Here is a 25,103-nt window from a genome sequence, read left to right on the forward strand (position 1 = left end):
AAAGCAAAAGTTGATTGTTTGAAAACCATTTTATACTAGCTTAAATAAAAACAGAATTGAGGCTTCATCGCACGATGTCACGCCAAAATTTGTGTCTCCGCTCACATAATTTCTCATTGAAAACTGCTGGTGTGTAAATTTTTTCTTTACATCGTTTTATGATATGGTGCAGTAATTGATGCCAAATTATTATTTTATTAAGTAACATGCAGTGCCATCATTTTGTGTAGAACGGTTGAGCTGTGAGAAGTTCACATGTATTAATCACATGTATCATGCAATGTTGGGATATAATATTATTAATATTCAATAAGTTTAGTGTACCTGATGGCCCGGCTATCGTGCCCTTACTTTGGTCTTTGGATTTCGATCCTTAGAATGGGGTTTCTTTTCATCATTTAGATACACTAATCTTTTTTAATTTAGCCTACCGGTAGTCTAGTGTTAGTCGTATTTTACCGTTTCACTAAGTCTATCTTTACATATCTTTTTTATCAGCTTGTTTGTAGCCTAGTTATTGCGCTGCCTCAGTATCCAGCTTTATTACATATATATGTTAGTTTTTGTGGGCACTGTTTTGCCATTGTAATTTGTTTTTTAACTTGTTTATTGTATAATAACAAAAAGTGCTCAGCTGGTGAATTATTTCTTTTATGAACCAACGTTTCGCAAACCCATGCGGTGAGCTTTGTTAGAGCAGATGAAATCTGAGTTAATTCATCAGCTGAGCATCTTTTGTTATTGAAATCATGCCTGATGGCAAACATAGTATTTTGTTTATTATATGTTGGGTTTAGTAGCCTGGTTAACCATTTTTTTTTCTTTCCCTTTTACTTACATTATTCTTGCACGTTTCAAGCCTTTGGGAGTTGCTGCTTTTCATCTCACTCATTGTTTGCTGGTGGGATTTTTTTTTGATCAAGCCATATTGATTAACATTTTATTCTTTGGTCGCCCAATTACAATTACATAAAATAAAGGATACAATTCAAAAAAATCGTCCTGACTGAAAAAGTTCAGCATTTTGCGACTTCAAAATGTTTTAATTTTTGTAATTTTTCAAACTCACCTGCAATAGTCACAACGTGTTCAAAAATATTTATGTGGAAAAAGGGCAAATTCTATGATTGCACATGTTAGTGTTTTCCATTTTATTTCATCCAGAATTGGAACTAAAAAAGCATTGGGCAATCACACATGTGTTGTATGTAACATTTTTAGTTAAAACAAATCACATTATTTTGAGTTTGTGTTGAAATAAAATGAGCAGATACTGTTAACACAAGACAATACTAGGACTAGTTTTTATCAATAATTAAAAAGTTTTTCTAGCGCGATTTTATATTTTGCTTAAAAGCAGTTATGGCACTGATTGTACAGAACAGAAAAAGGACACAAGGTTTAAAGGGTTACAATCAACCTGAAATTTCTGTGAAGTGTTATGTCAAAAATCAAATCTGACACAATAGCAGGGTACTTTAGTACATACAGAAAATATGATGTGTTTACTGAAATTGTGCTGATTATTTTACTTCGGTTTTTTGAAAATTGATTAAAAACATTCACATATTGTACGAGACATTATTGCAAAGCTATTCCCATTTTGCTCCTTATAAGTTAGTAAAATAAGTTAAAACTGCAAGCAAAATAGAAATTTACACTTCAGATACTGAGTTTAACATTTCTTTCTGCAAAAAAATTGTTAAAATGCAGTCCCCTCACCGAAATGGCGGCGCTAAGCTATGTTGTATTATTTCAAGTTCATTGAGTCATAGACGGTATAACCTGGACGGTATAACAAGGTTAGATGATAAAAATTTATGTATATGATTTTATAGATTGTGATAAAAATTACATATTTAAAAAGAAAAAAGGAAAGTTTCAACTTCTTACTCCAAATTCTTCTACACACATCCTGTTATGGCAATATAGTACTGTATGCATCTTAGTATAACTGTATTACAAGTCAATCTTAGTTTGTGGTAACAGATAAGAAAATGTGAAATATTTAAAAAATGATAGTTATAGGTCCAAAAATGATACTGGGGTCATTAGAACAATAAGTTTGCAAATTTTTGTCTTTTAGATCATAGTTTAACAACATAGCATATTCCATTAAGACATTAAATTTTACTTGTAACTAGTGTTGTAATGGAAAACGATTCCAGTACCAAACATGTGGTGCTTGTAACTGGTGGTACAGGTTTGGTTGGAAAAGGAATAAAATATGTTGTTGAAAATGGTGAAAAAAGAGAAAATGAAAGCTGGGTGTTTTTGTCCAGCAAAGATGCAGATTTAACAGACTATGAAAGCACAAAGGCGGTATTTGCAAAACACAAGCCAACTCATGTAATTCATCTAGCTGCAAAAGTTGGCGGGCTGTATGGAAACTTAAGGGTATGTGCTGTTATATTGAATGAAGCGAAGGTAGATATGTTATTGTAGTAAGTTATTGATTGGCTTTCTACTACCTCATCATTTATATATATTTTGTCATTGTCAGGCAAATTTGGAATTTTTTCGACAAAACATGACAATTAATGACAATGTGCTACAAAATGCTTATCAAAATGGAGCACAAAAAGTTGTGTCTTGTCTGTCAACATGTATATTTCCTGATAAAACATCTTATCCCATTAATGAAACTATGTTACATAAGGGTCCACCACATGATTCAAATTATGGATACAGGTAAGTTTGTTCTATTTCTAAATTTTTAAACTATGAGTTTGTTTATAATTTATATTACTTCGATTTTTCAGTCCATTTCATGTCTAAATCATTGCACATAATAGTATATCACGGTTTTGATTTTATTGCGTTGTGTAAATAGTACGAAAAAGGTGACAACAAAGGCCTTTTACATTTCTAAGAAATGTTATAGTTACAAAGCAAAGCATAGAAGCCATTGTGTCAGGCATTATAGAACATTCTCATTATATGAGTTGGAAATAATAAAATGTATTTAAATTAATGTATAGTTATGCAAAGCGAATGATAGACGTAATGAATCGAGGATATAGCCAGGACTGCGACTGCAAATACACATCTGTCATTCCTTGCAACATATTTGGACCTCATGACAATTACAACATAGAGGACGGCCATGTGTTACCTGGCCTTATGCATAAAATTTACAAGGCAAAGTTAGAAGGTATTATTAGTTATTTTAACATGTTTTTTACAGCCAATTTGAACATTAAACTGTTACTGTTAGATATACATACATTTTATACCAAAATTTTCTGAACTGTGGATGTGGCCTCATTTGTAGTCATGGTGCCACGCAATATAATTTTGGAGTTGCAAAAAGGTTAAAAAGTGGGCTTGGTGGTGTTTCAAGTGCATTTAATGTCAAAGAAGATTCCCGTACAAAAAACAATAATTTTTGTTAAAATATTCAACAGTCAGACATTTATTGCAAAAATGTGTAGTTGCATGTTTGCAACAATACATGTTTCTACCTGTTTGGTTGTGCGATGTTTAGGCCAGTAATTATTACAAATAGCCCAATGCAGTGTGTCAATAAAAAGGAGCTGCCATATTTAGTTACCCCTTGTTTCTAGTTTTCGTTGCATTATAACCTCTCGATTGATGCAAAACTCTCATTAATTCCTACAAGCAAGCATCTTGTTGCCACTTATCATACCTTTCTCTGTAACATCACTTGTCCACCAAGTGTATCATAATAGTTTACAAGTTATGATTGATGATAATAATTATTTAAACACTGAAATTTATTTTAAAAATTTATTCAGTTAATAGCTTTCTATGTTGTTAGCTTATTTCAGCGCTTGCCCTTCACTTTAGTAATTTTTTTGCTGCTTGCTGAGGTCTTGTTTTGTTTTAGGTAAACCACTCACTGTTTGGGGCACAGGAAAACCTCTTCGACAATTTATTTATTCAAGAGATTTAGCTAGGCTCATGATTTGGACATTACGCGAGTATAATGAGCCGGAACCAATTATTCTTTCTGTTGGAGAAGAAGATGAAATATCGATAAGAAATGCAGCTGAAAAAGTGGCAAAGGCGATGAATTTTACTGTAAGTACTTTTTACTAGTAGATAGAACTAGTAGTAAGACTAGATAGTATTCACCACATCAAATGTATTTATTACTATCATCATCAATACCAAACCTGCAGATACATTTAGGCATTTTTGCAAGAAGTAAGCAAACAGGAGAAAAACATTTAAGTTATTATTTTTGGCCGGGATTGATCCTAAAGATACTGTAGTATCATGATTATTATAAATAATTTTATCATTGATGTATAATTTAAATATCTCAGCCAAAAACATGTTGATTCCGATGCTTTCGTATCCATGTACTCGGATCAAAGCAAATCCCCATTCTATTCAAATTTGAATCATGTCATAATCTGTGATTTATTTTGTATCCCAAACCTTTTGCCGGCTTCGATATCAGGCTTACCAAATAATGTTGCATGAACAAACAAAGTTTTTTTTAGTATATTAGAACACGCCTAAGTCACCATATATTGCTTGATCTGGTTTGACATTCTATTGTTTTCTGTATTATCAAGTGTCCTCTAAAAATTCAGACCTCTAAAAATTCTTCCAGCGTCATTACTAGGGCCATTTTTATATGACCTTAAAAAATCAATAATATGACTTTATTTTTTGGAAAATATGACTTTATGTGAAAATCGTGTATTTTTACATGCGAACAACGTCACTCACGGAACTAAAGAGTAAAACATACGCATCATAACAGTAATACACATCCATTTCTATTTTAAACCACTGTTGTAGTACAGTTTCATGTAGTGTGGAATGTTAGAGTCTTTGAAGTTACGATTTGGACGTAAAAATGACTTTAGTAATGAAAATGAGCGCTCCACAGACGCTGATGTGGGTTGACACTTCTGCAGTTTTGCATAAAGCGCTGGTGAAATGACTTGTCTTTGTAGCTCCATAATTTGTTTCACATCGTTTTTGTCCAATCGCTTCTTAATGTAATTTTTGAGCTCAAGCGGATCTTTTCCGAAATCAAGGGCATTTAGATCAGCATGGGCCTCTTTGATGGTGTACGTACAACTTTCCATTTTGAGTATTAAGTTTGAAATATTGTTGTAGTGGAGGCATATTTCTGTTAACTGACTAGTCAACTTTGGATCGTTGACTGAATTTTTGACGCTCTTTACAATAACTCCTTCACCTTCCCATGCATTGACTATTTCTTTCACTTGTGGAAGTCTCTCGGCACAATATTGAGCAGCATTCAACCAGCTACCCCAACGAGTAACTATTGGCTGTGGTGGTATGCCACATGAATCAAAATCGGCAGCTCTGCTTCTGTTCTTGGAGATACTTGCTTTCACTTTTGCAATCAAATTGTCTACTTCGGGGTAGGAGGCTTTTATTTTCAAGGCGCAATTGTGCAGTAGATGCGCAACACATGTTACATGCAGCAGTTTAGGATATATCTCTTTTAACACTTTTCCAGCGCTGCACATGTAAGCTGCTGCGTCAGATATCAATAAATTCACTTGGTCTCTGTTAATATTGAGTTCTTTCACCACATCGTCAAGTTTATGTATTACCTTCTGACTATTTGGCGATCTGTCTAGCACAGAGCGTTTAACCAGAAAACAAGATTCAGGCTTGTCCAGTGTACCACAAAGCGTGTGCAGAATTTTTTTGCCTCTTAAATCTGTTTCGTCCATCACAAAAAACAATTCTTTTTCACTCAATTTATCCAGCAGTTTTTGATTGTCTGCTTCACTCAATTCAAATACTTTTTGGTGACAGGCTGATTCAGAGGGTACAGTTTTTCCCAAATCTACAAACAGCTTTCTAATTGATGGATGTTGTACTTTTACCAATGGAATGTCACTTGATGCAAATGCCCGAACAAGTTGACTGGTAAAATCGTTTAGTTGCACCGGGTGAATGAATGCTTGTTGCGGAGCTGAGGAGCGGGTCGTTCTTGCTTCAATCCCTTTCTTATGCTTGAGTGTTGCAAGATGCTGTTCAACAAAAAAACGTTTCTCATGCTTCACAATGCAACTGCATACCTGACAGAACAGTTTCTCTGTAGGGGAGATTGTGAAGTCCTTAAATTCATTTACAATCGCTTTGACTTTCGCTGCATTTGATTCTTTCACTTTTGGCATGCTGAACCAGATATTCTCTCTATGTCTAAGTCTCTGTATATATTTAACTGTTATATTCTTCAGTTTGCTACTAGTTGTACTGTATTTGTATATAACTAGACCAAGGTTGAGCTTTTTAGCTTGCCTACCCACTGACTGAACTTCACATGACATCCCACTTCAATGCAGAGAAGTAGAATAGATTGTGTTGCAACACAATGCAATGTGTGACTGTGACCTCATAATGCAATTTGTGACCTCATAAAATATAGGTGTGTGACTGTAAGTGTTATGTTCAATCAGAAATTGCTTTACTTTCTTAGTGCTTCATTGCTTCACCGCTTAAATTGGTACTTTTTGTTTAAAGTATACAACGATATGACTTTATAACTCAAAAATATGACTATATAACTTAAAAAGCTGATTTATGACCTAACCAGGAAAATTTGACTTTATATGACTTTATAACTTTTTTAATATATATACCTCATAGGGATGCGATTTTTGCATTAAAGTTGTTTTCACGACTTACTGATGCATAGAAAAAAATATGACTTTAATGACTTTAAATGGCCCTAGTCATTACATTAAAAACTTTTAATCTGTTATAAACTACACTTCAGATATTTTGAATAGTTATCTACGAGCGTTAGTGATGTTCAATAACATAACCACATTGTCCATCACAATGTGTGTTTATGGACACGTTATTTGCCACTTTACACTTCTTTTATCAATGCCATCCGAAAGAGCAACACAAAAATCATCGTAGTTTTGGACAATATTTCATCTTGTTCTGGACAGTTTAAATAAAAATTATTGTACAACAGAAAACCCCAAAAATTGCTTCTTTTTTATGTTTTTCATTTCTCAGGCACTAAGCTTTCAAGATGTTTTCAAGTTTGTGTGGGCATGTGCATATTAACATGTTGGGCCTGTAAGTTGCGTAGTTTCCATTTGCTTTAGGTGGTGGCTTGGGCAAATTCTGCTGTAATGACAAATCAATTGTAATATAATTTAAATTGGTATTAAATTAAATTCGTATCCATTTAAGTTCGCGATCACATTGTGACTGAGTTCGCAAAAATTCATCCCTATTTAAAGTCAACTTTTTCGGAAGTTTATTGATAGAGCTTATTGAAAGACTTAAATATATTACTTAAAATGTACTTAAATATGAAGTTATTGATAGTTTACCGGAAGTTTATTGATAGACTTAAAGTCTATCAAACATGTCAACTAGTTATCAAAAAAAGTTTAACAAGTAACTTTTCACGATTTATTAAACATATCATGAATTGTAAGCCGATGCATCTTTGCCCATATTTTTTACAAATTGTGTCTGTTGTACATACAAAAAAGTTAGCCTAACTTCATTTAAGGTATCCGTCAGTTTTGAAAGGTTACTGATCAGCGCCTTCAGTTTTGTTGATACGTAGATTACATAATAATCCGCATGTTGTATAGTTATTGTATTTACAAAACTATAATTGCTAAGTTTGCATGAACTACTCAGATACAAGTCGCAAACACACTGAGATCTTACTGTGTAGCTATATAAGTACACTTGAATTTTAACCCTTCCGATATCTGATTGGTATCAACTTGCAGAAAGAACTAATATTTGACACCGAAAAAGCAGATGGGCAATACAAGAAAACTGCAGATAACTCAAAACTGCGGAAGTATCTTCCTGATTTCAAATTCACTCCTATTGATGTAGCATTGAAAGAAACTTGTGATTGGTTTGTTGACAATTATGAAATCGCCAGAAAATAGTTCAGTGGCCATGTGATGAAAATTATTGTGTGAATTATTCTTGTTTATATTTAGTATATTAAATAATTATACCATATTTTGACTGATACAAGTAATGTATAACCATGAATTTTCATACTAACATACACAAAAATACAATATTCAACGTGTTTTACCTGATATTATTCTGCAGGTGCTATTATATTTTATTATTACATTCCATTTGTCCAACCCCCCCCCCCCCCCCGTAAAAAGTGATGCTTCTGGTTTTAGTTGGTGAACAGTTTTACATTTTCCCCACTTTTTCAGTTATTTATTGTTATTTGTTGCTGTGTGTTTGGATTATGCAGATACTCTTCAATTCATGTCATACCTATATGCTCGAGCTATGCGACATTATACTGGGGTGGTTCTTCAATTTGCATGTTACCCCTTCTTATATGCTACCTTAATTAACAAATATGTAGTTCAAATAAACAGGTTATATTTAACATTTGATAATAACGTGTGGCAAATATTGCTCGACAAATGTATTAAATGGTGTAATATATGCACTTGATTTCATCATAATACGCTGACCTTATCAGCCTGTTAAGGAGCCGTATATGCTGAAATTTTGCGATTCCATGGTTTTGTTGGACTCTTACGTCATGGTTAAAGAAAGTGTTTTAGAGTAGTTAGAGTCCAGGGGTGTCAAACTCAATCGCACCAGGGGCCAAAACTCAAAACTTATTTAACGCCGCGGGCCGGTCAAGGATAAAAGTTGATTAAACATTTCGTGACAAGAAACATGAGTTGGAACAGGCAGCGAAACAACACCAAATTTTTGATGTTTTTGACGATTTTTGACTGGGCTATTTTTGATTAATTATTCTTCTCTTACATCGGTATGTTTCATTTTTCTCTTTGCAAAAGCATTAAAGAATTAACAAACAATAAAGAAAAAAGCAGCCCAGATTACAAGCGTTAGAATAAATCGATTTATTCTGTCGTATTGTGGGGCAACTGCTGTGCTGCTGTATTTTACGATTTGTTATAATCTTGTTTCTTGCTTGAAAAAAGTAAGTTTTACTATACAATGATCTCGCGGGCCAGAAATAGTTCTATGTATAAAATAGCATTGCGGGCCAAGTTTTCATGTAAAGCGGGCCGGATGTGGCCCGCGGGCCGGGAGTTTGACACGTATGAGTTAGACCAATCAGAGCCCAGTCTGGCTGTTGTTTTTCAGTGTGGGGATTACCCTAGCAAATGGCGCCTTAAAAACTTGCAGGTCGCATGATTAGGTTAGCCTAAAATGTAGGACTGTAGGTAATAATTGATGAAATTTGACTTTTTCGGCACAAAATTTCACTATTGACTTCAGCATTCTATTGCAAGAGTTATAGATAAGTTATTTTATTACAATTTCATGAAATAATAGCCTAAGCCCTGGCCTAAGGCATACCAAAGTTACATACTAAGTTTCAGGCAGCCTCATGCGGCATATTTCGATTGCATTTTTTGTTAATCTTACTTTAAAATAAAATAAACAAAAAGTAGGTTTTTTTACATGCTTATAGGGCGCCTGAAGATAGATAGCAATCATGTTCAGTGTGGAATGAGCATAGGTGGGCAGTACCGGTGCCGTCGGTACAACCTTTACTGCGGACATAATTGCGGCACGCATTGCATTTGCAGCAGCATGTTTTACACAAAAAGTACCGAACTACTTTTTTAAACTAGTACCGAATACCAGAACCGTCGGTGCATTTTTTGCCAAGTACCGACTACCCACCTCTGGGAATGAGGTTGTCAGTTATCCAAAAGGTACATAAATGACATAGCCTACTTAGATTTCCTGTTAAGTGTAGCAACATTATATCCCTGGTTGTTATAATTTTCCTGCAATAAAGGAGTTTTTTTGCAAAGTTTCGAAATATTCGGTTTTCGGCGGAAACCAAATTTGGGCATTTCTATTCTATTGGAGCTGCTGAAGTTTCGGTGTACCTTCAGTTTTTAGTGGTGAGGCGAGCCTACTGGCATATACTGGTCATATTGCTTTGTGGCCGTCTGCGGGTCGATTGAATCCGTGTAAGTGTGTACCTCAGCGGCTTTGTGGACGTTATGGAAGAAATCTAACAGGCATCGGGAAGAATTGACTCAGGAAAGCAGTCATTTGTCTAATTTCAAAACTGCATGCTATCCTCAGTGCTGACTGTTGATGCAGATCAGCCCACAACTAAACACGGCCTAAAACTCGTATTAAACTAACTGAAACTTAATAGGTGTATGTCTAAATTAACCATAATGCGAACTAGTTAACCCAGTGTAAAAAACGCAAGTGTATGTTAAGTAAACTAATCAAAGAAAGAACGTAAAATTTGCGAAAAACCTGTAAACTTAAAATAAACGTCCAAGGCGCTTGCAGTCACATTATCAACCAAAGCGCAACGGTTCATACGCTACGCAGCTACGGTTTCTCTATAAAACTATACGTGTAAAGTTTTGTGTCTAAACTTCAACTTCATTGGCCTTCAACTACGTCATTATTATCAGCAACAATTTAAGTTATAACGACATAGCGTATACTTTTGGCAGAAAGCTTTGTTAAATGTATAAATGAAAAGACAACCGTTAACGTGGAACTTAACGGTGTAATTAATTAGACCTAACTAACTTACATAGATAAATTGTCTACATACGCAGTGACACAATTCTGTAATGTTGTTTTGTGCTAACACATCAGCGGTAGGGTTAGTTCGGATATCAATAATTTTTACTATCCGGATAACGGATATATCCGTATATTTGGAATTTATCTAACCCAGACCTGCTCAAAAATATATTTTATTTAAATATATTTAAATAATTCCTCGAGAATAATTTATTTTTCTGTTTTTTCGATCAGAATTATTTATTTTTCATTCTTTTCTTTCAGAATTATTTATTCGGCTAGCTTCAAAATAATTCATTTTACTTAAGTTACGGTATTAAGTTAATTTAAGTTAACCATGTCATCAAAACGACTCAATGTCATCAAAACGACTCACTCCTTCTAACTTTGAGTCGCAATTGTTTCTACATGCAAACAAACAACTGTGGGGAGTCAGTGAGGTCAACAAGATAATGAATGTAGTTGGTAATGACGACGATGAATAAATCATGTTGTAGAAAATAATTTGTTTAGTGAAGAATAATTTATTGTCAAACACTGAACGAATTATTTATTCTTTGAAAGCTTCGATGTAAATTATTTATTTCAATAAAAGCTTCAATGGAAATAATCTATTTCGAGAAAAGAAAAAGTGGAATAAATATAAATATTATTTTGAGCACCCCTGATCTAACCGGTTAACCGGATAATAACTGCTAAGTGTTTTCACAGGTTTCACATTTTGCCCTCTCACCATTTCTTGATCGTAGAAAGTAGCCCCAAACTGGATTATCACTTTTGAAACGTTTAAATTCCATCTCTTAAATTTAGTCACTTCAAACTAGGTTGTAGCCAAAGCTTTTCAACTGACACTTCACAGACTTTACCTTGCCATGAGAATGCAGTCTTCTATTAAAAGAATCATTCATTATGCTTTCTTTGTGACGTGATACTAAATTTCACTCGTGCATTTTACGAGTACCGTAGTTGAAAGTACTGTATAAGACAATAGAAGTGTGAACAAAGGTTTAATTGCGCTCAGCGGGAGTCAGCCTCTACGTAACAAAGAATGTTCAAACTTACTAAAAACTGTAAAACGCATTAGCAACGATACTCTTTTAGCCGGTTAACCGGCAGAATTATATCCGGATATCAGATAGAAAAAAAACCTGCGGTTAATCGGTTAACCGTTATCCGGATAATCCAACCCTAATCAGCGGTGCATGTGACGGTCACATATTATTGCTAATTATTAGGGCAAGTTTTTGTTGCACTAAAAACGTGAGAAAGTTGCACTTAATTTTAACAAAAGTTGCAGTAAAAAGTTGCATTTATGCACAAGTTTTTAAAAGCATTAGGGTGTGAGATATTCGAAAGGATCCGTTGTATAACCCAACAGTTTAAGATTTGCAGGGTGTCTGCTTGTTCCGTTTCTTTCTTCGCTATACAATCGATCATGCATACATCTTTATGTTCTTTAGGTTTGAAACCTACATGACAGGATTTCGCTGTCAGCTCCTGTAGAGCTGTCAAATTTGGTACTTTCCCATTTCACAGACGGCCTGGCGAGACCGCCAAAAATAACATTTTTTGCCGGTACGCAGCAAGAAAATAACGCAATGCGGAAATAATTTTCCGCAAAAAGCCAAACAGCAAAGCGTTAACCCACCCCTCCCCTCCCCCCAAAACAAGTCAAATGCCCCACCCCAAACCCCCTAGGTCTGCAACTAACTAAGCAATCTCAACAAAAATTGACCTCGGAAGACTAGACACAACCTGTTTCCGTTTGTGCGGGCTTGGCCAAAAGCCAAGTCATACTTCCAATTCTAATTTAGTTAGGGCACTGTCGTGCTTGGCTGGGGTTGTTAAACTTCTAGCTTGCAAGCCAACTGTTGCGTCATAGATAACATTGAGATGCAGCTAATCCAACACATATCTCTTTGTTATGCAAAGCAAAGAGAATAGAAATATACTAGAAAAAGTTTTATAGCATGTTTTTTAAATCACACCTTTACATTTTGCACAATATTTAATAAAAGTTGCAGTAAAAAGTTGCATGAAAAATAGAAAAAAGTTGCAAAAATTTGCAATATAAAATTCCTACAAACAGCTTAAAACATCATACTACATAAATTCTGAGTATTTAGGAAGCTGCCGGAAGCTGTAAAAAAAAGTTGCAAAAACTTGCCCTACTAATTATGTTTACGTGCAGGCATAATTTCTTTAACAAAGGATGTAAGATAGTTATTGCTAAATAATCTCGTTAATCCGGACCATTTTCTTTCGTCATAAAATGTGGGTTTAGCGAGATACCCGGATAATCGGAATCAAAAAATAGGGCGAAATATCGTTGAGTCGGAACACATCATTATCGTCATTGTCAGAATTTTGTATAGGAAAGGCTTCGTGCACACTAATGCATTGTAAATGGGAAAAGCTATTCAGTGTCACAAAAATCATTTCCAAAAAAAACAAAACAAAATTTTAATGATCGCATAGAAACGAAAAAATATTTTACGGGCACGCTTTTAGTAAACTAGCTCTTCAGGGCATCTTGATTTAGCACATCTGCTCCGAAACTTCGGTGTTGGACTCGGAAAGCGAAGTTTCCGGATTAAAGGGGTATAATGCATGGGAAGAAATCGGTTCCCTGTAGTTTTCTGTCGGATAACAGGGATTCCTTTCGGTCGGAGTTTGGATTAAAGAGGTCTGCCTGCAGTTGTAAGATGTTTTTGCTGTGTTTTCATTTTAAGGTATTTCCCTAATTGGTGAAAGCGTGATTGCCAAGCGGACTTGTGGGTTCTACTTGAAAGTTTGCTTTCATTGTACCAGATAAATGCGCCAATGTAATGCCAAAATTTGCATCACGCCCACGTTACAACGTAATACTTATAGGCCTGATATACTGTGAAATTCTTGAAAATTGATAAATGCGCCAATAAATGTAATGCAAAAGCTTGCGCCACGCCAATTTGTAATACTTATAATATAAAATAAATAGCTAAAAGGCACTTCAGAATAGGCAGAATATTGGCGCAACCGGTGCATCATACAAACTTTCCAGTCAACCAGTAGAGCAATATGATTACTTCGAGTTCTCTGATGTTGGTTAATTCAGTGGCAAATCGCCACTTAAACGTGACTGAGGAATATATAATGTGCTTTCAGTAACTAACTAACATACAATTTTCTTGTAATGCTTCTTTGATAAAAAGATCAAAAATTGTTCGATTTAAAAGCAGTAGTCCAGAGTAAAGCGCAGACAGTGTGAACTTTCACTGTTAATGTACTAATCTCTAGTTGTTGTACGTATAAGCGGTATAGCCCTTTAAATATAAAATCCTCAGTCTCACCTAGGCTAGCCTACTTAGTTATCATAAGTGTCATAACCTGGTCTATAACTGCTTTTTGTCTTTTAGTTTAAACTAAAGCAATAGTTGCTTTAAATTTTCACATTGATTGTTGGTTTATTTTCTTGCATTTATACCTTTAAGCTCTTAATTACATGTTTGTAACAGTCTCGAGTTTGGTTTTTAAATGTTATATACGCAGGGGCTCATGTGAAATTTAAATTACAAGAAGTATTAAATTATAATATCTAAAGTTAATGGGCGGCACTTTTAGTCTATAACTACCTATTTCACCACTGTTGTTTCCCTTGCAATGTAGCAAGTTTTTACTGCACTTCCATAAACTGATTTTGTAATGTGTACTTCAAAAACTTTGACCAGCATGTTAATGGATTTTGCATGTCATTGTGTATGAAACACTTACCGTTGTGGACAGCGTAGGTTAAATTAGCTCAAACCTTTTCTTTGGCATAAACTTCCCAAAGAGTAAAGGACTTGAAAGAAATTTTTTTTAAACAATTAAAGAATTGGTTTTGATATGTTTCTTTCCCCAAAAAATACACTCTTTTATGTCGTGGAAGTTGGTGAAATAAGCTTGTTATCTAAAAAAATTAGTCCAGGCTATCAAAAGGTTTGTAAATGTTTTCTGTATAGGAAAAATGTTGTACTCCTATGTTATAGACCAGAGGTGGGCAAATGTATTCAATGGAAGCGCCATTTGCAGAAAATACAAGTACCAGAGAGCCTCAAAATTATTTCAATACAAAAACGTTTTTTTTAATTTTTGCTAGCATTAGATGTCATCGTTTTCGTTTTGCAGTGTATTTAAGTAAACTAAACTGAGCTAAAGCTTACTGTCTTAGCAATGAAATTGCGTTGACTTGCTGTTAACTAACTCTTCAAATTCTATGTCTACTGTTATGTCATAAACGAAATGCTGGCCTAAATAAAGAAAAGAAAAAGAGAGAAACGCTCGTAAACGGTACTCTTGGTAGCCTTTACAATTTTTTTGGAATTTTACGATTCGACTAGAAGAGCCACAAAAAACATGCCGGCGAGGCAGTTTGCCCACCACTGTTATAGACTTTGAAAATTTCTGACTTTTCAACAAGGGGTATAGCAAATAAAACAAAGGGTGCAGGAATTTTTGGAAAAAACATGTAAACAACAAAAACAAAACAAAACATCAAGAAAGTGCCTGAAATTAGTGCTATAGTCCTCATTTATAAAACAATTCAACATATAGAAATATGCATTTTTAAAGAAAGGGATTCTGGTTATTTTACCAAGTGGTAGTATCTTTGGATATGGTGGAAGATTTCTTTAGCAGTCTATGGCTTGTGCAATAACCACTCAATCCAGTATCCATAATTCCATATTTATCTATTTCAAACAAAGAAATGTATGGATTTTGACTCATAATTTTTTATAAAAATGTTTTTTCAACAATTTGTAAACTGCAGTACATAAAGTATTTTCAAGTTTTGGTGAGACCTATTGCTACTGCACTGTTCTTATCTATAGAATTTAGTTAAAATATATAAAAGTTGATATCTAGATGACAATTGTAACATCTTTTGTTTTTTTTTTATAAAAAAAAGGCTGTTGAAGGTAAATTTATTGTTATTGTTAATAAAATTTAAGCCCTTTGCTGCTTTTCATACTTTTGTATATGACGTATATTTTGATAAGATATTAGCTCGTGAGACACTGTATAAACAGGATTTTGTGTTAAAGTTCTGTTCGTTTTGTACATTGTCAAGTTAATACAATGTACCCATGTATAATACATTATCATAAATGCATTGTATTAGTTTTTTAACTTGTAATGTAGTGTTTTAGTTTATTCTACAAATGGTCTGTTCTGCAGAAATCTAACTTGAGTTCTTAAAATGTATATATACCAAGCTTAGAAGTTGTTTTAACCTTTGTTAAAGATATCCCCTTTGGTTTATTGCTGATTTATAAAAACAATTCAATAGGAGAAACAACAACGTAGTACGGTGGTACTTCTCACTTGAAATTTAAAGCTCATTTGTGATCTTGTCTGGGCAATAAACTTGACATGATAACTATTAAAAGTTTAAAGAATGCCTCTATTATTGGGAAACACTTCATGGTGCCTGCAAGACATTTAGCAGTGTATCAAAACAAAACTTCAAGAAACAGTAACTATGAGTTTCTTAAGCTGAGAGAGATGACTCGAGATCGATTAGTTTACAAGTATGAAGATTTTTTTTATTTCCTGGAAACTAGTTAAATTGAAATTAAATTTACAGCTTTAAATCATGTTAGAAGATGTTATAACTTTTATTATATATATGAGTGTACCCACATCAAAATGTTGTAGATATCAGTAAAATCTGGATTCATATTCTTTAGGGTGATTAAGCTGCAACGTTTGCTGGACACATACTATTGGATGCACAATCCAGGATCATTTGATGGAAGAGATAAAGTAATTTTTTCAAACAATTTTGTAGTGCCTTAGTTTGATTCATGCTAAGAGTTCAGTTTTGATATTCAAGTTTATTCTTTTGCCTTATCTATGGAAGTTCAAAAATGTACCAACCAATAACACTCACAACAAACTTAGCTAATGGTTGGGATAGGAAAAATCCTAACACTTAAAACTTGCAACATTGTGGCAAGAAAATTGTTGCTAAAGGAGGTTGATTAGCACGGCAACTGACTAAATCCTACCCCGGATGTATACTTTTACATGAATAATTTATTTATACTTTTAATGAATAATTAAATTTGAAATTTAAAGTTTGCTATCAATCATTGTAAATAATGTATCACATACGTAATTCATCAGACTAGTTTATGGTTTGATACTTTTAATTTTAATTGAATCATCATGTATATCATTTGTAAAAGGTAAGAGTTGATCACCCTGACCCAGAAGATATTATTCTCGATGTTTTATCAGAGAGAACAGTTGCTTTTAAAGTTCTTTATCTTGGCTGGGACTATGCAGGATACGCATGGCAAGATTCGTCATGGGGACAGAAGAGTATGTTACTGTTGTGCCACTTAACTATTCCTTTTATAACATAACTGTGATGTTGCTTATTTATTTAAACTGATTTTTTATTTGTTTTGTGTTAAAAATTGTTATTTTTATGATGGTCAACTATTTTATTGAGCAGTAATAATTTTAGTGAAAATGCGTTTATGGATGTAAATGGAAGGGTTTTTATCTTATTTTCAAAAAGTTGTCCAAGAACTTCATTTTTATGTGATTTTTGAAATGTTGTAACAAGGATAATACTTTCTTCAGTGGTAGGCCATACGAATGTTGTGGAACGTGTATTTTTGGAAGCACTGTTAAGGCAACAGCTTGTGCCAAATATTGGTTCGAGGCGCCTTAATTTCGAACGATGTGGCAGAACAGACAGAGACGTCAGCGGTTTATCTCAAGTAATAAGCCTCAGATTACGAAGCAACCTTAATGAAGGGTATAAAATTTTGAAAGCAAACATTTCCTCTTAAGATCAACTTTTCCTTCTTTTATCGATGATTGATTCTTCTTGCTTTTTATGCCTAACACTACACAGATACACTTTCTGAACTTCTACTATTGCTTGTGTTTCATACTTCATGACTGATAGCAGCAAACAGCATTACTTTGCTTACACAACTTAACCAATGCAATCGATTTCTAGGTATGGTGTGTGGGGTAAAACAGAAACTAAAGAGTATGATGAAGATGGAAATCAGTCAGATGTCATTCGAAGCATTTACTGTGAAGATGGTTTTTCGTAAGCTTGTCATTTATTACTGTAATTTGGGCCCAATTGGAGACTTGTTTTAAACCCAAGTATACCTGTTAGTGTTTCTGTAGTATTAGAAAGTAAAACATCAGGTTAAAGGTTTGCTGAACATCAAGCAATGTGTGATCATTTTCTGGAAAAGTTAATACAAATGTTAGGTAATCTATTTTTTTGTTTTTTTGTAGAATTAGTGACACCAGTCTCGATCACAACGAATTCCCTTATGTGAAAATGCTCAATGATGCTTTGCCTTCCGATATTCGTGTTCTTGCTTGGTCACCAGTTAGGAGAAACTTTACTCCAAGATACCACTGCATGTATAAATCTGTGAACAATATCTTTAAAAAAAAAGTTGTTTTAATTCAGCTTAGGGTAATACACAATAATGCGATTTAACAATGCAATAATATTGCAATATATAATTTGATATATAATCCACTTCTTTAGTCAATTTTATAGCGTAGCTTGGCTGTAGTGCGGAGTCGCATTGAGAGGCAACGTGAATTAAATGTTTCGCAGTGCTTGTCTAGTATTGGATAGAGGTTTAAGGTTAAGGGCATATGCCATATACTCTTTGACCTGTTCTGTTGAACAGCTTAAAGTTTAAGCAATACAGCAAGAAAAACTGAATAAAAGATGTGTTTTGGACAATGCACTTAAACTTGCTTGGGATCCTAAGCGGTGCAGAATAATGATCAAGTTCTGGCCGCGATCAACGATTTTTCTCAATCCAAGGGTAAATATTCTGACACTACATCCGATCACTGCTAAGGTTTTGAGTTGGTCGCTTTATTGCACAGTTCAAGGCCTAATTTCGTCTCCAGGTCACGTACATATCGCTATGTGTTTCCTCGTGGGGGAATGGACATCAAACTGATGCAAGAAGCTGCTAGCAAGTTGGTTGGAAAACATGACTTCAGAAACTTTTGCACCAAACATTGTTAGTCTTTTAAACTTTCCCTGCTGTGAATAAGTATAATTCAAGCAAAATTTTTCTGTGTTAGCGTTACAGAACAACATTAGTTTAAGTAACCAAGTGAACTGCTTCCAATTCGTTACTGCAAGACCCTCCATTATTTTTACCGTTCGGCCAAACTGCGGCTAACTATTTAATGCAATTTGACCAATTTATTTTCAGCCGAGAATGTATTCAAGCATTTTAAGAGGGATATTTTCTCCTTTAAAGTTGAGGAAATTACAAATTCAAACAATCCTGAATGTGACATGTGCTCTGCCACTGTTTCAGGCTCATCCTTTTTGTATCACCAGGTACATTGTGCAAAATAGAGAATGCATGAATGCCTAATTCAACATCGACCGTTTTTGTTTAGTTAAATGCTTTTAGACTTTCTGTTTTCGATCCCCAACGCTAGAATAATTCCATCCACGTAATGGAAATCCTAACATTATACATTTGAGGCAGTTTTTTTGAATACTGTTTAATAGGTTTTTCGAACTTAACTCTGGAATTCAAAATATTTCTAAAATATCGGAACGAAAAAGTTCTTATATTTATGATTATGTCTTCCGTGGAATGACATTATTCTAGTGTGGGTGTAAGTACGCGATCACTTTCTGTTGATGGTACGGTTACGGTGCTTACATACCTTTATCTTTCTGGTTATTTGTTTCAGATTCGTTGCATGATGTCGCTGTTAGGGCTCGTAGGATTGAAACGTATTTCACCAAGCGTAATAGACGATCTTCTTGACGTTGAAAAATCACCCAAGAAACCTGGATTTAGCACATTTAATGCGATCAATCTCACATTGGTTGACACCGAATTTAAGGATGAAGATATCTGTTGGCGTTGGGACGAAGATGTGTTGGAAAGTTCTAGAATGCTAGCGAGGAACTACAATGTGTATTCAGCCAAATCTGAGACCATACGTCATATGTATGATCACGTGTGCTCACGGCTGACCAATCAAAATTCGAAAGAATTGGCGGCTTTGGAATTTTCAGAAAACCTCGGTGGAGTTGATCACGACCAAACCCATGAATACCACGGGGTCAGCCCGGAGACAAAAACGCTTGAAGAGGCGCGAACAAAGTATAAACAGTCAATCGTTAAACGTCTTATTAACAAAGGGGCTTACAGGAGGGCTGCGTTAGCTTACCAGAGTCCGATGCCAGACGAAAAAAATACGAGCGCTGAAAATGAGCAAAATACAGAACCAGAAACTTCTAACCTATAGCATTAAATGTAATCCTTTCAATGCAATTTTGTTCTTGACCCATCTCAAAGTTAACATTGTAAATAAACTATTTTACCCATGTCTTTGTTGTATAATTGCGCACATCTTTTTGCAAGCTAGAGGGTTCATATCCGTTCGTTCCGATTCCATTAAAACCTTACGTAAATTAGCGGTTAAGCCTGGGCTATTTGTTAACTTTCGTCCACATTTCCATTTAACCACGCGTTTCTCGATAGCTACGTATGCAGTAATTATACGATACCCCAAGAGCATTAAGCAACAACAATCCATTTGATTTCGATTAGAGATGCGCCTTTGATGCAAACACGTCGCCATGTACGTGGATTTGCATTTCGCCCGCATTTATAAGTAACGTTCATCTACAAGCAAACGTATTTGGCCATCATTGGGTATGTTGAGTTATTGCGTTCAGTTCACAGTAAGGTAAAGTTCAAATATTGGTGGTCTTGTGTATTTCGACAGGGCTTGATTACGATGTTATTTTCGTCTTGTATTTTGCTATTGTTGGCTGGCATTGCCAATGCACAAGGTAACGTCAAACGGCGAATAAGTCTCTACTGAACGTTTTAAATTTTTATTTTATTGTTTTATTACATGCTTTTAGTTATTCTCACCTATAGCTTAAGCCTAAATGATGTAATTCGTTTTATGCTTAATAATTTTGTTGCAGAAGACCCTTCGTGTCCGGACGATTACGTTTCCTACACCGACGGTAGTAAATGTTACAAACTTGTCGAAATAAGTGCTAGCTACGATGATGCTACCGCCGCATGTGGGCGCGATGGAGCAAGAATGGCCATGGTGATAGCTGCATTCAAGTTTTCTGTGTTTGTCTTTAGTCTTTCCATAGCATGCTTGCAACTTATTGAAAGTGTAAATTAGCTGATGTTTACAGCGTGTTTTAAGGCATAAGGTGCGAAAGCGTTTTCCACCACTAATGTAGTAAATCTATAAGGGCTTTATGATTTTAAATGTGCATTAAGTTTAATTTTAGATTAGCCAACGCTGTTATAACATGTCGTTAACTGCTTTAGGCAGTTAATTAAATCTTTGGTTGTTTCATTATTTTTTAATATTAAAATTAAAGTTTTTTTAGCTTCTTAATAAATTACTAAAATGCAATCTCTGTCATTTAAACAAGTTACAATAACACAATTTTTTTTAGCCTAAAAGTCAAGCTGCCGTTAAGTTTCTCATTGACTACATCAAAGCTAATGTTGAAAATACTGCTGCCTTGAACGGACAAATTCAACTTGGTGACGCTGTTAACTCGGTTCTGTACATTATAGCATTGCACCTTGGCGTCATTATTTTGACTTAATTTTAAATCAAGAATAAAACAGCGCGAGTAATAAGCATCGTTTTTCCACTAAAAGCAGCTTTTCGGTTAAATGGTAGAACATTGTAGCAAAAAGTTTCTAATAGATCGTTTTCGTATCTGCAGGAGGTAAATTGGTTGGTGACAAGTATGTCTGGCAGGACGGTAAGGCGCTCGAAGACGGCCATTGGGTAGGCTGGAAACGTTCCCAACCCGATTTGCAAAAGGAATGCTTTGCGATGGTGCTAACTGGTTCTTGGCGAACAAAAGCTTGCCGACGCAAAGCACCATACTTTTGTCAACTGAGTAAGTTTGCTGCAATGCGCACTTTACCGATCTATACTTTGGTAGTAAAAGTTAACTTATTGCAATTATTATACTCAATTACCTGGTAAATTTTATAGTGCAGTAACCGATTTTATACGTAATCACTAAATGGCTGAAAATACTCTATGACAGGTTTAAATGGTTGTGCTGATGATCCCTGTTTAAATGGCGGAAGTTGCTCCTCTTTAGGAGGAAATGACATCAGCTGTAAATGCCCGGAAGGTATCAGTGGCGAAAGATGTCAAGACGGTAATAGCAGTGCTCTGGAACTTCATATTTAAAACAAAATTGCTTTTTTTAAAACTCTGGCAGTATGTGAATACCTCGAAATTTCCAACTGTACTTGCTAGTGTAGATATACACGATACCAAGTAATTTTTTATGAACCATTATTTTTCTAGTATCGGCGTGTACTTTAAGAAACAAATGTAAAAATGGCGCCAAGTGCGTTGAAGATGATGACGAAGACGATGGAACCAAATGCAATTGTCTTCCAGGGTTCTTTGGAAAGACGTGTGGTTAGTCTTAGCATTTACGGCCACATCGACTATTATTTACTCAGGTTTACTATAATACTTTCTTTTTGCCGCAGCCCGAGCAAGCAAGTATAAGTGCAGCGCTAGAGGCGACCCGCACTATAAAACCTTCGACGGCAGCAAAATCGATTTCATGGGAACGTGCAATTACATTCTTCTGAACATCACATGCCCAACTTATCCTAGCAGCTCGCTGCATTACATTAGGGTTGAGGTATTTGCCGTTATGTTAATTTTGTTTGCGCTTTCTGAATTTCCTTGGTTTTAAAGACATGTTAAAAATAATTTAGGATGTTTAATGATAAAAGCAAACACTGGACAATAAACTATGCAATGCAGGTTGAAAATACTGGCAGAGGAAACCGAAAAATTTCGTGGTTTCTCCGCGGCATTGTTTATGTACAAGGGCTAAAAATTAATATTGGAAGAGGTGGCATATTTAAGGCAAGTAATGCTAAGCAGGTTTATCTTTATAGTTTTTTTAGATCATTTGATACATTTTGTTTGTATATATTACGTTTTTAAGTTGAAGGATTTTGGCATAGTACAAAACAAGTGATGTGTTTACTGAAGTTGTATAATATTGTAATAATGCAGGTGAATGGTGCAGCCATTAATCTTCCATATGAACATGAAAAAACCGGACTGAAAATATTCTCTGTTGGAACATCTTATCGCATAATCACATCATTCATGGCTGAAATTAAATATAACGGCCTATATAACCTTGATGTGTTTTTACCAATTGGATACAAACATTGCACTGAAGGTAAATATTCACTGTGCTGGTACTTCAGTAGAAAATATTACTTTAAAGGATATTTCTTATTACTCATTAGGTCTTTGTGGCTCCTTTAATGACAATTCAGATGATGATCTTGAAGGACTTACAGAGGATGAGTTTGGAAACAAATGGAAAACAGAAGGAGGGCAGCCTAGGTCAAACGCATTTTAATCGTTGTTATTTGAAACAGTTGTGTTTCTACATTATAACTTTAAATTTTTGGTCAAATTTATGTTTGGTATGTGAATGTTTTTGTTAATATATTGATAATTACCCAAAGCACTTTTTAGTGAAGGGTTTTAAAATTTCTTTATGTGGATGCTTAGATGCCGTGATGGCGTACTTCTGGATGATTGTCCGAAGAAAACCTACGACACAGGAGAGTGTGATTGTGACATCATCAATGCTAAAGATGGATGTTTCAGTGCATGTCATGGCAAAATTGATCCAGAAAACTTTATGAGTGTAAGATATCTTAATATTGGATAATGATATGCAAGCTATTAGGTTGGACTATATCTTTAAAAACTAGAAGTATACTACTGAACAACTAAGGTTTTAATTATGGAACCAAAATTTTTACCTTTCTTCACCAACGTGAACCTAATTCTATCCCCATCTCTTGAAAATGTGAAATTTTATAATTGAAACATAAATTGAGATAGGGTGGAAGCTAGAGCTTACTTAAATGGAAGATATTATTACATTTTGAAATAAAGTTACTGTAATGCATTTTTTCAGGATTGTACATATGACATGTGTCATTACAAGGGTGAACAGCAAGCATTAGTAACAAATATAGCAGCTTATGCCACTCAATGTCAGGCTGCTGGTATATCTATATGCAAATGGAGGGAACGTTGCGGCTTTGGTAATTTGTGGGTGAACATTAAAATTTTGGCTCTGATTTGAGCTTTTTATTTAATAGAACCTTATCTTATTTTCTGTTATTCGTTATCAAATATAATCCTACTACGGATTATGTTTTGAAGTCTTTTTTGTTACCTAAAACTTCTTTATATTGCAGTACCTGTGTGTCCACCAAATTCTCGTTATACTCAGTGTGTCAGTGAGTGTGAAAGTTCTTGCATGAATCCAAGAGCAAAAGAGAATTGTCCAAACACAGCACCATGTCAGGAAGGTATACTGGAATTATTAGTATTTCATTGGAAAAGTGTATCAAAACTGGATCCAAATTATAACACATGTGTTGTAATTGAGTATCTTTAACTTATTTTTAAATAATGCATTTTTTATTGTCTGATTTAACCAGGATGTGAATGCAATGACGGATTCTACAAGTCTAGTGATGAATGTGTACCTTTACAAGATTGTGGTTGTTTGGTTGATAAAAAGTACATCAAGGTATATCAATACTTTTAAGTTTAGGTGTCATATGCAATATATCCAATGGGTCAGTAATCATGAGTTGTCATTTTATTAGTAGACACATTGTAAGACTGTTTTCTGATTTTGCGTGATATGGTATTGTGGTTTATTAAACTGAAGTAGAGTTGGGTGTTCACATGTGGTTTAGTTTTGCTATTCTCCTTTATTTTTTTCTGCTTTTACTTGCCGTCTTGTTCTATAAAAACTCAAAAGTACTGTTTTTAAAATCCTGACATATGCTCATTTTGTCTTCATCAACACTTTTCTTTTATTTGTTTTTTCACGTTGCTTGTTATAACTGTCATTGTACAGACTGGAAGTGCATTCTATAAAGATGGGTGCACGGAGATCTGTGAATGTGTAAATCGAGAGGTACACTGTGAAACAACAAGTTGTGATGATTACAGTGAATGCAAGCTTGATGCAAATGGAGTACTGGGTTGTTACCCTGCTGGTAATGGAACTTCTGTTATTATTAAACACTTATTGCAATTTGTGTTTTCTGGATAGATTAAGTAACAGCCTGTTAGATGAATGTTATTACATTTTTAATGTTACACTGCAGAATACTCAACTTGCAAGGTTTGGGGGGATTCCCATTATATTTCCTTTGATGGATCTACTGACAACCAATATGAATTTGGTGGCACCTGTCGTTACTGCTTTACAAAAACAGTAGGAATGGAACCAAACGATCCTTACTGGTTTAAAGTAATTATTGATCATGTAGTTCAAGAAGCCATAGAGGATTTTCCAAGGCTTGTAATGAGATCTGCTACTATTGAGATTGGTGGCACTGACATTTCTGTTGTTAATTTCTTGTTTGATGGAACTGTGAAGGTGCTTTTTTAACTTCCTTGTAATAATTTTTTATTTGACATAAAAATAATTT

The 25,103-nt window shown here is 34.6% G+C and overlaps 3 protein-coding genes across 6 annotated transcripts in view; all 3 read left to right on the forward strand.

Moving 5' to 3' along the window:
* Nucleotides 1-2,065: 2,065 nt before the first annotated feature.
* On the forward strand, nt 2,066-8,436 carry LOC143445744 (GDP-L-fucose synthase-like). The gene is made up of 5 exons (XM_076945046.1): nt 2,066-2,397; nt 2,504-2,691; nt 2,982-3,154; nt 3,851-4,044; nt 7,731-8,436. Exons 1-5 carry the CDS (start codon nt 2,152-2,154, stop codon nt 7,896-7,898), a joined length of 969 nt encoding a protein of 322 aa, XP_076801161.1. The 5' UTR covers nt 2,066-2,151; the 3' UTR covers nt 7,899-8,436.
* Nucleotides 8,437-13,370: 4,934 nt separating this feature from the next.
* Nucleotides 13,371-19,917, forward strand: LOC143445053 (putative tRNA pseudouridine synthase tag-124). Its single transcript, XM_076943866.1, has 9 exons — nt 13,371-16,082; nt 16,242-16,317; nt 16,743-16,878; nt 17,146-17,323; nt 17,531-17,626; nt 17,824-17,955; nt 18,463-18,578; nt 18,777-18,907; nt 19,273-19,917. Exons 1-9 carry the CDS (start codon nt 15,925-15,927, stop codon nt 19,834-19,836), a joined length of 1,587 nt encoding a protein of 528 aa, XP_076799981.1. The 5' UTR covers nt 13,371-15,924; the 3' UTR covers nt 19,837-19,917.
* Nucleotides 19,918-20,028: 111 nt separating this feature from the next.
* LOC143445052 (uncharacterized) overlaps nt 20,029-25,103 on the forward strand; it is a 51,600-nt gene continuing 46,525 nt past the window's right edge. For 2 of the 4 annotated variants that reach the window (XM_076943864.1, XM_076943865.1), the window contains exons 1-16: nt 20,029-20,386; nt 20,528-20,658; nt 21,023-21,113; nt 21,302-21,481; nt 21,635-21,751; nt 21,904-22,020; nt 22,095-22,252; nt 22,378-22,482; nt 22,636-22,807; nt 22,878-22,977; nt 23,149-23,287; nt 23,564-23,693; nt 23,850-23,963; nt 24,096-24,187; nt 24,524-24,665; nt 24,777-25,051. In XM_076943864.1, the coding sequence (XP_076799979.1) occupies nt 20,332-20,386; nt 20,528-20,658; nt 21,023-21,113; nt 21,302-21,481; nt 21,635-21,751; nt 21,904-22,020; nt 22,095-22,252; nt 22,378-22,482; nt 22,636-22,807; nt 22,878-22,977; nt 23,149-23,287; nt 23,564-23,693; nt 23,850-23,963; nt 24,096-24,187; nt 24,524-24,665; nt 24,777-25,051 (2,118 nt within the window). In that variant the 5' untranslated portion in view covers nt 20,029-20,331. The remainder of the gene's footprint in view (nt 20,387-20,527; nt 20,659-21,022; nt 21,114-21,301; nt 21,482-21,634; nt 21,752-21,903; nt 22,021-22,094; nt 22,253-22,377; nt 22,483-22,635; nt 22,808-22,877; nt 22,978-23,148; nt 23,288-23,563; nt 23,694-23,849; nt 23,964-24,095; nt 24,188-24,523; nt 24,666-24,776; nt 25,052-25,103) is intronic. The other 2 variants (XM_076943862.1, XM_076943863.1) reach the window with 1 other exon arrangement.

This window comes from Clavelina lepadiformis, chromosome 2 (genome assembly GCF_947623445.1).
Source record: "Clavelina lepadiformis chromosome 2, kaClaLepa1.1, whole genome shotgun sequence".
NCBI lineage: Eukaryota > Metazoa > Chordata > Ascidiacea > Aplousobranchia > Clavelinidae > Clavelina > Clavelina lepadiformis.

Excerpts from the sequence above, each read along its gene's own strand:
- LOC143445744 (XM_076945046.1), top strand. The coding sequence starts at position 2,152 with ATGGAAAACGATTCCAGTACCAAACATGTGGTGCTTGTAACTGGTGGT. Across the intron at positions 2,692-2,981 it reads GATTCAAATTATGGATACAG|TTATGCAAAGCGAATGATAG; the intron begins GTAAGTTTGTTC and ends ATTAATGTATAG. Across the intron at positions 3,155-3,850 it reads TTACAAGGCAAAGTTAGAAG|GTAAACCACTCACTGTTTGG; the intron begins GTATTATTAGTT and ends GTTTTGTTTTAG.
- LOC143445053 (XM_076943866.1), top strand. The coding sequence starts at position 15,925 with ATGATAACTATTAAAAGTTTAAAGAATGCCTCTATTATTGGGAAACAC. Across the intron at positions 16,083-16,241 it reads CGAGATCGATTAGTTTACAA|GGTGATTAAGCTGCAACGTT; the intron begins GTATGAAGATTT and ends CATATTCTTTAG. Across the intron at positions 16,879-17,145 it reads TTCGTCATGGGGACAGAAGA|TGGTAGGCCATACGAATGTT; the intron begins GTATGTTACTGT and ends TACTTTCTTCAG.